The sequence below is a fragment of the Lingula anatina genome, chromosome 1, assembly GCF_051362555.1.
Source record: "Lingula anatina isolate TDL-2025a chromosome 1, LinAna3.0, whole genome shotgun sequence".
NCBI lineage: Eukaryota > Metazoa > Brachiopoda > Lingulata > Lingulida > Lingulidae > Lingula > Lingula anatina.
In genome coordinates, this window is record NC_141767.1 from 68,247,902 (window position 1) to 68,260,591 (window position 12,690).

The 12,690-nt window shown below is 37.0% G+C and overlaps 1 protein-coding gene across 6 annotated transcripts; it reads left to right on the plus strand.

Moving 5' to 3' along the window:
- The first annotated feature begins 4 nt into the window (after positions 1–4).
- LOC106154628 (serine dehydratase-like) lies at positions 5–8,131 on the plus strand. Of its 6 annotated transcripts, none has more exons than XM_013529031.2 (9): positions 5–174; positions 1,511–1,670; positions 2,326–2,478; positions 2,677–2,752; positions 4,995–5,034; positions 5,298–5,407; positions 5,854–5,971; positions 6,766–6,890; positions 7,133–8,131. In XM_013529031.2, exons 1-9 carry the CDS (start codon positions 86–88, stop codon positions 7,321–7,323), a joined length of 1,062 nt encoding a protein of 353 aa, XP_013384485.2. In that variant the 5' UTR covers positions 5–85; the 3' UTR covers positions 7,324–8,131. The 6 variants fall into 6 exon arrangements, with proteins under 6 accessions (XP_013384485.2, XP_086866506.1, XP_086866492.1 ...); XM_087010380.1 differs by having other exon boundaries at positions 28–174; positions 1,514–1,670; XM_087010366.1 differs by lacking the exon at positions 5–174 and adding an exon at positions 181–318.
- The last annotated feature ends 4,559 nt before the right edge of the window (positions 8,132–12,690 follow it).

A 12,690-nucleotide genomic window follows, 5' to 3' on the forward strand; every position in this document is an offset into this window, starting at 1 on the left:
ATGTTAAATAAAGTACCTATATTTTATGATATGATTTTTATAAAAAGCACCAGAGGTTGTCTATCAAGAAGCAGTTTGCCCACTAATGTGCCCACGTTGCCAAGCCTACTCGCCGATTGCGGTAGTTGTGTCACATTTCTCTCGTAAACGAACTTCCGGCAGGTCGCACATTGGGTAAGTAAGCAAGCACGGTGATCTTCACTGTTTGTAGACTTTAACGTGCATGTCATTGTTAGATTATGAGCCTACTCATAGTCTGCATCAGAATCTTTTTATCAGTATTCACACACGGGGACCTGTTAGCCAAAAATTGCACCTGTGAGTCTTTCCAGTGACGTATATCCGCAACTTGACATCAACTATGTGGCAGGTCAAAAGTAATTCGATATTTGTAGACAGTAAACTTAAAAATGCACATTTACAGCGTTATTTATTGATACAAGTTTTAATTTGATTATGTGCTAATGGTATTCGCAGGCTCTATCCGATAATTTTTAGTGTCGTATTTTGAGTCGTTTACCACTAATTACCAGGACAGGTGTGTCGTTTTTGTTGTTGCTGTTGCTGAATCGAAAGCGAACTGAGGTTTCAGTTTCAATTTTCGAGTACATATTGAACTGACGATATAAACAGAAGCGCTAATGACTAAATGGAATATGGGCGAGGTTATAAATACCAAATAAAGCAAGCTTTTCCATGGATTACCAGTATACATACATAACATACATGTAAATATGCCATAAGATCGAGATCACAATTTGGGACCATTCCCACAGATATTTGGATCGATCTATTTCCCTGGGGAGTCTCACTAAATTGCTATCAACATAATTGGCTTAAATGTCTGGTATGCCTAGTAAAGCTGTTAGGAGATAATTATCTTTACCCTAGCTGATTCGGTGGACGTGACAGACATTTTTAAAAGCCGCTTGGGCTGCTAACAATTTAACATAAACATGAACCCCCAGGGAGTTAGGTCGATCCAGATGGATCGATCTAAGTATGGGCACCCAGTCTAAGAAAAGCAAGGGTAGTTATAATCATTATAATATAACACACGAATAGTGTAAAGGGACATCATGTTGCAATGATTTTGTTGTGAACAATTTAGGGGTTCTTGATAACATATATATGCATGGGACCTAAAAAGAGAAAAACATGACCAATAAATAAAATCTCACAATCTGTTTTCATGAAATATATATTGGTCCTTGTGATATTGAACGTAGTATAAGCAAGTCTACATTCAGCAGGTGGATTAATGTTGAAGGCATTTTAAATATTTCATGTTTCATTTATTGGTAAAATTATCAATAACTTGAAGTATGGGTAAAGTATTATAAATTTTCAAGAAGATTTTCAAGTGAAGTATAACGTTTTTTTCCATCTAAAATCGAAGAAAAATTAATAATGTGGAATGCTCCTTTATCATGTAGGGAGTGACAATGTTAGGAAGAAGCACCAGAAGATCTGTGGTTAATCTTCATGTATTTATCACATTTCATGACAGCAGTATGGCAGATACATCTGATCCTCTTCATGTGCAGACACCATTGATAGAGAGCACAGTGCTGAGCAAGTTGGGAGGCTTTCCTGTTTATTTAAAACTAGAGAATTGTCAACCAACTGGTTCATTTAAGATAAGAGGGATAGGAAATTTGTGTCAGAAGGTAAGGTCACAAGAGCTGCTATGAATTTTGGATAGTAAATCCTTAATATTTTTAATATTCAGTATATATTGCTTTTTTTACCCTGTATGTGTGATTTTTAAAACAAGTCATACACCATCCAGTTGCTGCTTAAAGAATCTGTTTAATTGCACTGGTTCTTGGGTGATTCTACAGTAAGTGCAGTCTCAAATCATTTTTTCCTTCTTTGATGCTGGATATACCCAATGGAATAAATTAAATCTCTCCATTTTACCAGTAAGTAATGAATTAGTAGAACTAATAGTGTCAAAAAGTGTTACAGAGGGAGAAAATACTTTGGGATGGCCCATTAATATTAAATTATTGACTTCACATCACAATGTAGCCTAATTTCAAAGCTATTCCAAGGCAGCATTCAAAATCAATTGATCTGCTGACTAACTACTTGTAGTCCACGGATCAAATATGGTGCGACCCACTTGAAAGCATGGCCAGATTTAATTGGTCTGTCCCTTCCTGGATGGCACCTGAGGAATACAGGAATTCATTGTCAGGTGTGCGCCATATTTGATCCGCAGACTAGTTACTCCGCCGATCAGCTGGAAAGCCATACCTCAGATATACATTTATTTAATAAAATGACCATAATTATTTGTACTTTTTATCAATTTTTAAGGCTGCACAGCAAGGTTGCAGTGAAATTGTTAGTTCTTCTGGTGGAAATTCAGGCCTGGCTGCAGCGTATGCAGCAAGGAAACTTGGTCTCCATGCTTCCATTGTAGTGCCTGAGACAACACCTCCATTTACCAGAGACAGGCTAAAAGATGAGGTTCAGTGATTTATGATATAAATGTGTTATTTTAATAATACCTTATACCCTAATAAGAATAAATCTTTTGTGGTGAATGTTTAAATTTTTCTATTTACTAAAAAGATCTTAAATTAAAATGTTTGATGACACCCCCCTCACCAGCACAGCCACCACCACCATCACCACTACTTAAATACAAAAGTCTTCTCATTTTAGGGAGCAGAGGTTGAAGTTCATGGGAAAGTTTGGAATGAAGCAAATGAGTTGGCCTTGAAGATGGCCAGTAAACCTGGTATGGAGACTTTATATGATGATCAGCTGGAAATGTATCAAATATGTTAATAATTATGGTATAAACTATGAGTGAACGATATAATTAAAAGAGTTCATTTGAGCCATACAACATTGTAAATATATCTTCATTCAAATGAATTATCACCTTCTGTAAGGCTTCACTGTAATTAGAATGCAGAATTATTCTTGAAGATTGGTTTACGATAGTGTTCTGCTTCCTGGGCATTTGATTCTGGTGCAAAATCACCATTCACATGTCATAGGTCCATAGATGGTGGTCCAAAATTTTGCGTTTGTTATTTAGTCTCTAAGTTAGGAACATTGACATAATAAGAGAAGGACATGAAACGCTGAGCTACATCAAAGGATAATCGGCTTAACGTGAGCTCTTCACGAAACCATGTGCGTTCGGATCATGTGACCTCCCGTACAGGTAGCGAGCATATCGCAGTTGTCGATGATTTTTTGTGTCATTTGGGCAGGTAGTTCGCGATAACGTGAGTCAATCCTTCGGGTGGATGGGACAATACACTTATAGAGATTATGTATTAGTACAATTTGTTCTGTCAATTTGGAAACTATGTGAGAATTTGATATGTTTGTTCATGGAGGAATTCAAAATGCCCTATGTGGGAAGGACAATCTTGTTTGTTGCCGTAAAATGAGCATTCAAAATTGTACAATTGTAGTGTAGTATACTTGTTTTCAGCTATGATCCGATTGGAAAATATTTCTAGTGTCAAACTTTTCTCTCTATGTGAGAAATAAGCCTGAGACGCGGCAATAATGAAACCTTCAATCGTGTCTTGAATTAAAATGAAGCAATTCCTCTCCGATTTATTCAACTCGCTGACATCGTTTTAGGTCTGGTATTTTTTACGTACCGTTTAGAAAAAGGTGGCATTTACACTGCTGTGTACTATATGTATAGGTTTATGTTACTTGCTCATGTGAGGCCGAATTATATAATGATAATTAATATTTTTAACTTTCAGTATGGGCTCTCGTTGCAATAGGGCAACACACACGCATTCTTGACGCACAAAAACGCACCTGGGGGCCTTTTAATATTCTTTTATCATAGTTGACATTAACACTGCTCTGAAGTATATATAATTTTACACATTACCGACTACGGTCTGCTCCAGTCTGAGAATGAAAAATTTTTTTTTTTAACTTTCAATATGGGCTCTCATTGCAATATGGCACCACACACGCATTCGTTACGCACAAAAACGCACCTGTGGGCCTTTTAATATTCTTTTATCAAAGTTGACATTAACACTGCTTTGAAGTATATATATATTTACACATTACCGGCTACGATCTGCTCCAGTCTGAGAATGATAATTATTATTTTTTTAAACTTTCAATATGGGCTCTCATTGCTATACGGCACCACAAACACATTCGTTACACACAAAAACGCACCTGTGGGCCTTTTAATATTCTTTTATCAAAGTTGACATTAACACTGCTCTGAAGTATATATAATTTTACACATTACTGCCAATGGTCTGCTCCAGTTTGAGAATGATAATTAATAGTTTTTCATTTTTAAATTGGAGTCCCTAAACAGCATAGAGACGATGGACAAACACCCTCATTGGTCTTTTAATTAAAGTATAAATGTGGACATGTACACATGCAAACTTCATGATTATATTTACTTGGGTAATGGTCGTTTTAATGAGGTAACAGGAAAAGATACTGAAAACCCAAAACAAATTTCCACGTGTTGGCGCAAGTGTATGTGCTAGCAACTGCAAGATGGAGGCAATGCTGTATCATAGCAACCACAAGGGACCGTGAGAAATTGCGTTATCCATGCAATAGAACAAAAGAATTTCAATGAGGCACAGCGCACGCTACCTTGATAATAAGTTGTTCAGGCTCCCGTGGAGCTATCAAAACAGCTTATCTGAGACAATGGGCAAATGTTTACCCGAACGCACATAGCTTCAAAGGAAGATGCCGCGTTTCATGTCCTTTCATATTTAGGTCCAAGTTAGGAATAATTCTATTTTATCATTCTAGTATCTAGAAACCATGACAAACACTCTTTCATAGCTCACTGTAATAGTTTAGAAAGACTATTTGGAACAAAATATGTTCTTGTACTAGTACATGTACATGTATATGGTATGCAGTCAGAGTGATAATATCTGTTATCTACCTTTTGTTTTTTGTAGTGCTTAGACAAATACATGTAATAACTTTTACAAAACTTTGTTTATTAGGTTGTGTAATGGTCCATCCCTTTGAGCATCCTGATATTTGGTAAGTGCAGTGGATCATCTTTGTCTAAAATATGTAGCTTTCAGCATATCATCATGCTTTTGGTTTGATTTCCACACCCTGACTTTCATCTTGAAAATTGCTGGCATACAGGTGCTCTCTGCATTTAGGCTGAAAATAGCAATGGCAATATGCACTGATATGAAAGGGAGTTCCACTGATATTTTGAAACTAATTTTAATAACATAGAGCTTCTGTTTTACTTGATAACAGAAATTTAAAATGTGATGCGCTTGTTGTTTTAGGGCTGGCCACAGTACAATGATCATAGAGGCAGCTAAACAAATGCATCAGCCTCCTGGTGCTATCATTGCATCTGTTGGGGGAGGAGGCTTAATGAATGGCATTTTGGAAGGTATGATTATTCTTCTCAAAAAATGTATGGAAACACTTAGACCCCATTCCCAGAGATTAGATCGATCCAAACTAGATCGACCTAACTCCCAGGGGGTTCACGCTAAATAGCTGTCAGCTGAGCGGGCACGAAAGTTAATTACCCCCTTACAGCTTGTAGTAGGCGGGACGGACATTTAAGCCAGATTATCTGACAGTAATCTAGTGAGTTTCCCCACAGGGATAGATTGATCTAAAATCTATGGGAATACGCCCTTAGTTCCAATACTTTTTTAAGTGCGTTAGCTAAAACTTTGGGTAAACATTTTCACTTGTCTCATATTGGCAGAAATGTCTCAGACATGGATTCTATATAATGATGGCTTATTAGAATTTGACACATTTTTGCATATGAGAGGTTCCATCAATCCAGTAGTGAGAGTGTGATTGGTGCCTTCTCTTTCTCAGGGATGACAAAAGTTGGTTGGCAGCACATTCCTGTGGTAGCTGTAGAAACAGAAGGAGCTAACTGCCTGAATGCTGCAATACAGGCTGGCAAAATTGTTACCTTGCCAGGGATAACTAGGTATTGAAAGAGTGTGACAACATAAAAAACATACCAAAATATGTCTTTATGTTTGTTACAGAGCTTTTTGGGGAAAATCATACGAAGTTCAGTACATTAAAGGCTGTTTATTTTGGCCAAAAATTGGATTTTCCTGGAGTAAACGGCAATTTTCCCGTATTAACCAATGGTTAATGACTCCGTTCCTGCATTCAAAGGTAGTCCAGGTTTTTTTTCTCTTAAGAGTTTGGTTTTTTGTTATAATATCTGAAGAGATTATAACAGATGGAGCCCTCTCTGACATTGCATAGTCATGCCATATCGAACGAGATTTTGTGGTGACCTACTTAAAACCGCAGGACAAGCAGACAGCAACAACACTATATAATAATAATATAAGATTCATAAGATCTTATTACTCAAAACGCATTAATATCTACAATGTGTGCAGTACTGGACTTTTCGTTATCCAACGTAACTCACAACCTACATCTGAAAACTGCATCACGCGTCTGCTTTCGTCTGCTGCCATTTGTTGTTTTGGTCTCGAATGAATGAGAATCTTCATGACACCCCAACATCATTGGCAACGGATGGCTTGACCACCGGGAAGAAGGGCATCGAAAGCCCGATTGACAAGCACAGATTTTAGTTTTACTACAATAACAGCCGTTTTAGTGGTAAAAAGCAACATAAGATATTTCCATGCGTTGTTTACAATGTATTTCTTGTGGAATTTTGAATCTCAAAAGAACAGTTATTATTGCTTTCAGTTTGATCTTACCATGTCATTCCCAGCATTGTCTTTGTTTCAGCATAGCGAAGTGCCTTGGATCCACAGTTGTTTCTACACAGCTGTGGGACCAGCACAAGCAATATAAGTTTCACTCAGTGGTGGTATCAGACAAGGATGCTGTCATGGCATGTCATAGATTTGCTGGTAAGAATAACTAGTTTTACCTATCATAAATGATGACATTTGAAATTTGTTTTTTAACAACCTCTTCCCAATAATAATAATAATAATAATAATAATAATGATGATAAAGTTTCTCAAATGTTTTGTAGTAAAACAGTATAATGTGTGAAAATTTACATGTTAATACTAATTCTGGTCAGTATAATTTTACCAAACATCTGTCCTAACAAGTAAAATTAAATCTTTTTTTTTTTTGTTCTCAGATGACCACAGAATGATGGTGGAGCCGGGTTGCGGTGCTGCATTAGCAGTAATCTATACCGATATCCTCCACAAGCTGCAGGCAGAGAGGAAACTGGAGCAGGTGCACTCTGCCCTGGTGATAGTTTGTGGGGGCAGCACAGTCACAATGGAGCTAATGAACTCATGGAAAGCCCAATTTGGACTGGTCTGAGGGCATCATGAATACATTATCAGAATTCTTTTTGTGTTAAAGCAAACTTTTATTGCCATATAATGTAGTGTACAGATGGTAATCACTAGCTTTAAACCTAGATCAAATTTTGATTCAAAACAGACCTTTTTCCTGATAGTGTGGCTCCCCCCCTTCCAAACCCCACCTATGGTCCTGATTCTTGATGAATATCACATAATGTTCTATATAAATAATAATGTAGTTCATTAGAATAATGGAATGTATGTACTAAAGGCAAACAAGATGAACTAGAAAAGGTACAAGTCCAACAACTTTTAAAGGTGCCTTCATTTCTTTCAACTCAAGAAATGAGCATTTTTAATGAAGACTTTTTATCATTATTAATTTTTTTTTTTTTCATTATTAATATTTTTTAATTATGAGGTGTATGAACCCTAGTCATGTGTTGGTAAAAAGTCGAATTTATTTTTTGCAAAAACAACCCTCATATATGGTGAATTAGGTATTATATAGTCTAATGCGTAATGTTAAAAAAAAAATTCTTTCTAAAAGACTTATCCATAACTTATTTTGTGATCATTATTTTCTGCTTTTTGTCTGTACATTTGAGGGCTTTGCTGGGTGCCTTGTTCATAGTCTCAAGTGTAATGATGTTAAAAAATATTTTTTCTAAGGAAACTTGTCTTTAAAGAGTCAGAAAAGCATGTTTAGTCTCTTTGGAAATGAGTCATTTTTTTACAATCAAGATATACATTTTACTTCCATCCTGGGCTGCAAAATGAATAGAATTTAAGTAAACTAATATTAGTAGGCCCTCAGTAAAATATACTAGTATTACTAGGTTTATGTGGAAATATATATTAATCTAGATGAGTAAAAGTTGGCCACAGTATTGATTCAAATGGATTGTATTAGATTAATACAATTTTTTCAATGGATATGTTACTAAAAACTATGGCAGAGAGAGAGCATGGGTCCATAAAAGGTGTAACATTATTAGTACCACCAGCGTATACGCTGGCGGTACTCATGGTTTTAGTCCCGACCCGTCTCGTACAGCTCCGCCGGCTCCTGCGGCTCCACAGTCGGGCGCCGGAAACAAGTCACCGTTACCGCTTCTCCTCCTAGACCGCCAGGACCTGTGTCCCCATCTCTTGGATTTAGGTCACATATGATCTCAACTTGAACACCCTGGTTTTTTTGTCTCTGTCGGTGCATTGGCCTGGGCGTGACACTTGTTGAAACTCACCCTTGTCAAAATTTTTGAAAATTCAAGGCAAAATATCTCCCAAACCAAAGGAATTATGGGAAAAATTACCACAGAAGCCTGACCGAAAGTCATATGTGGAGATTCCAAATATGCCCTTGGATTTGACTTTTGACCTTTTTTTCAAGGTCAAACAAGCCAAAATTTTCTAAAAATGGGAATTTTCTGCAAAAAAATATTTGTTTGTGCTATTTTTTGGAAACTACACAGATCTAAGCTCTCCTGTTATAGTGAGGGGTTACAATTGGGGACTCTTTTCATCTTTGGGAGTTTGGGGTCAATCGGTGCATTTTCACGGGAGAAGCAGCCATTAGATACCGAAACTGAAAACTTGCTTTTATTCTGGAATGGTAAATGCCAGAGACCTTTTGTTCATTGCATTTTGTAAAACTTGTCAAGTGCAATACTGAAGGTGGTGTCCATTTTTTTGTTTTAGATATGGTTTAGGCATTGCGCTATATCAAAAAGTACAACATCGCAATATTTAGTGGGGAAAATGTTAAATATTCCAAAATTACCAGAGATATGCCCATAGTTACTATTGAACTTGAATAGGAAGTCATATACTGGTAATCTAACTGTGACCTTGAAATTGACCTTTGACCTACTTAATTTTCATGACGAACTGCACTTTGAAGTTTTCTGATCTTTATATCTCCAAAACTGGCAAAGATACGCCCATAGTTACTATTGAACCTGAATAGGAAGTTATATACAAGTAATCTAACTGTGACCTTTAAATTGACCTTTGACCTACTTTTCACCATGAACTGAACTTTGCAAATTTTCTAGCCCTTATATCTCCAAAACTGGCAGAGATACACCCATAGTTACTATTGAACTTTAATAGGAAGTTATATACTGGTAATCTAACTGTGACCTTTAAATTGACCTTTGACCTACTTTTCACCATGAACTGAACTTTGCAAATTTTCCATCCCTTATATCTCCAAAACTGGCAGAGATACACCCATAGTTACTGTTAAACTTGAATAGGAAGTCATATACTGGCATTCTTATTGTGACCTTGAAATTGACCTTTGACCTACTTTTCAACATAAGCTGAACTTTGCAAATTTTTTTATCCCTTATATCTCGAAAACTGGCAGAGTTAGGTCCAAAGTTACTATTGAACTTGAATAGGAAGTCATATACTGGCAATCTTACTGTGACCTTGAAATTGACCTTTGACCTACTATTTATGATGAACTGCACTTTGCTTGTTTCCTGGCCTTCATATCTCCAACATTGGCAAAGAAATGCCCATAGCTACTATTGAACTTATATAGGAAGTCATATACTGTGACCTTGAAATTGACCTTTGACCCACTTTTTACCACAAACTGAACTCTTCATATTTTCTTGCCCTTCATATCTTCAAAACTAGCAGAGATCTGCCCAGTGTTGTCCCTAGGTTTTCTCTTTTGTCAGCATACCTGTATATGCAATACTGATAATGCATTTCAAGGAAAACCAATAGGCCTATTGTCTAGAAAATCACAGGAGTGATCAGTGTTAGGAAAATACAGGTCAATTTGAACATCTCCTTGATTGGACCATTATGTTATGTTTTTTTGATTTTTTTTTTTTTTTTTTTTTTTTTTTTTTTTTTTTTTTTTGCATATTTTGAGAACTCTTGTTTATTGCATTTTATAGAACTTGTCAAGCACAAGACTGGTGGTGGTGTCCAATTTTTTTTTTGGTGGGGGGGGGGGGGGGGGCATACGAATGTGCTTACTCCAGCTGGTGGTACAATATCCAGAGGCGGTATCGCCTCTCTGATCCTCTAGTCTTACATTATCATCATCCTTTGCCCTTTGGGCAGAATATGGCAGCAGCAACAGCAGCATGTTTAGACCAGAGTTGTTTCTGCCTGTCTCATTATTGCAAGGAACTTGGACCAGTATCATTCATGACGGTGTCAGAGTAAGTTGCATTTGGACTGCCTCTGTTTAGCCTTACCTCCAGATGGTGTCCAAAATATGAATTTGGAGACTGGTTTACCTAAAGTGCAGGCGACGACAAATAAGTATTCCCAATACCAGAATAAAACAGTGCATCTATTGTAGAGAAAAAGGTTCAGATGTGTTTTTCATTTGTGTTGAACAGGATTGCCTTCTACCAGGGGTTTTCTTAGTATTCTCTATAGCTGTTACAAAAATCAGAGATCAGGCATTTGTGATCAGGTGGGGGTAGTTCTATAGGAGTGAATGACTTGATCATGTCAAATCCCTCAGGGGTCTTCCATCCAATTTTGTAAAAGGGATGAATTTGAAAGACTATTGAATAAAAGTAAAAGTATGTTTTTTTAAACGCATACGTAATATTGGGGGCATTGCTTAAAGAAACTATTTTACTGACATTATTCACTGAATTTTAACAGTAAACAGGCTTTGGCATCATTTGTAACGAAAAGGCTGAAATTTGTAGAATTATAGATGTGTTATAAATATATAATATTTACAGTTAAACTGAACCGATTGGGAATTTTACCCATTGTGTTGACTATTTCGTAACAGTGACATTCATCACACCTACCGCAATTGTGGTCTGAAACTCCACTGCGGGTTACTATACTGATTATGTTGACTATCGTTTCCGTGAACGTTTTAACAGAGGCCAGGGTGACTGGATACGGTTACATTGATGTCATATCAAACCACATCCAAGCACAATCACTGCCTAACACATTCAGCTTCTGGAATTCAGCTATCCAGCATAGCGGTGCTGCGAAACATAATCATTTTCTATCAGCATTCGAGATCGGGGTGTAATGCGATGGACTGAACTGACAGTCTGTTTCTGTCTGTTTCTTGCAAAACTTTCAATGCCCAGTCCCACATGTCAGTTATTAAGATATGTAAGTCCTATTCACATTTGTAAAAGAAAGTAGGTAGCTAACTATCCCACTACAGGACCTTCCAACAACACCCAGACTAATATAGTGTAAACAGTGGCGGATTTAGGGGGGTGTCAGTGGGGCCCCGATTCTCCTTAGGTTTCTGAAATAAATATATCATATCAACATTCCCCTCTTGATATTAGAATTTTGGAGAGCTGAATCATAGTTCTAAACTGCACCAAATGGCACCGCTTGCCCTCCAAAACACCGAACCCCACACCAAGGGGGAAAGAGTCGGCTTCGCATCCGAGGCCTGAACGTCATTCTTAAAAAAAAAGACCCCTCCCCCTTCAAAAAACCCTGGACCCGCCCCTGGAAAAGGCACCCTCTTCACAAGAGAACAATGAATGATTCACGGAATCGCTAAAATAGACATTGATTTCACATGGTATCAAAGAGATTAGAATTTTTTCACAATATGGTACAAAGAAGCGCTCAATTATTAAGCATATATGCTCGGGCATAAGAGCCTCAAAACATGCTGGATCACAGAATTCTTCACAGCCGCAAAAAGCTGTCGTATAAAGACTGCATCAAACTGGGATATTTCATATTTGTCTCTTTGAATTATTGGTAAATTCAAATTTATCAATAAATTAACTTTTTGGTCCTTTTATTTTTGAACTACTAAAGTTAGTACACCGTTGAAAAGGTATGCAAATTGTATGAAACAAACTTTATAGATATAACTAGATTTAGCAAGATGGTATAGGTGGTACGCCTTTCTCTTTAACATCACTGACATTTTTTCTTTCAGTTTTTTAATTCATTAACTTATTTATCTCTTTGATTTCAGACTTGCCAAGAGGAGTTAAATATTGGGCCTGATTAAAATACCACTTGAGATGGGGGTGGTTGAGGGGTCCATATTGATATGAACCAGTCAGTATGACTATGCTATGGAAAAAAAAAAAAAAAAAAAAAAAAAAAACGACCGTCATTAGGCCCCTACTGGACTTTTTATATTATAGGACTAAACAAAACTTTACTTCATGAAAAAGTGTATGTAGAGAATATATGAAGTTTGGCATTCTCGACTTGCAATAGCATTCTGCTGCAATGTCGACTAAAATAAAACACTGACCAAATGTTTTGCATAGTAACAGGTACCAAGGCGGTCTCCAGTTTATCTCTTCGGCTCATACAAGATGCGTCGGCTGCTATTGCTCCTGCTGCCCTCTTGCGGGCTTAGTTTATTCAGTCAAACTGTATGCAT

Excerpts from the sequence above, each read along its gene's own strand:
- LOC106154628 (XM_087010366.1), top strand. The coding sequence starts at position 224 with ATGTCATTGTTAGATTATGAGCCTACTCATAGTCTGCATCAGAATCTT. Across the intron at positions 5,972-6,765 it reads ACCTTGCCAGGGATAACTAG|CATAGCGAAGTGCCTTGGAT; the intron begins GTATTGAAAGAG and ends TCTTTGTTTCAG. Across the intron at positions 6,891-7,132 it reads GGCATGTCATAGATTTGCTG|ATGACCACAGAATGATGGTG; the intron begins GTAAGAATAACT and ends TTTTGTTCTCAG.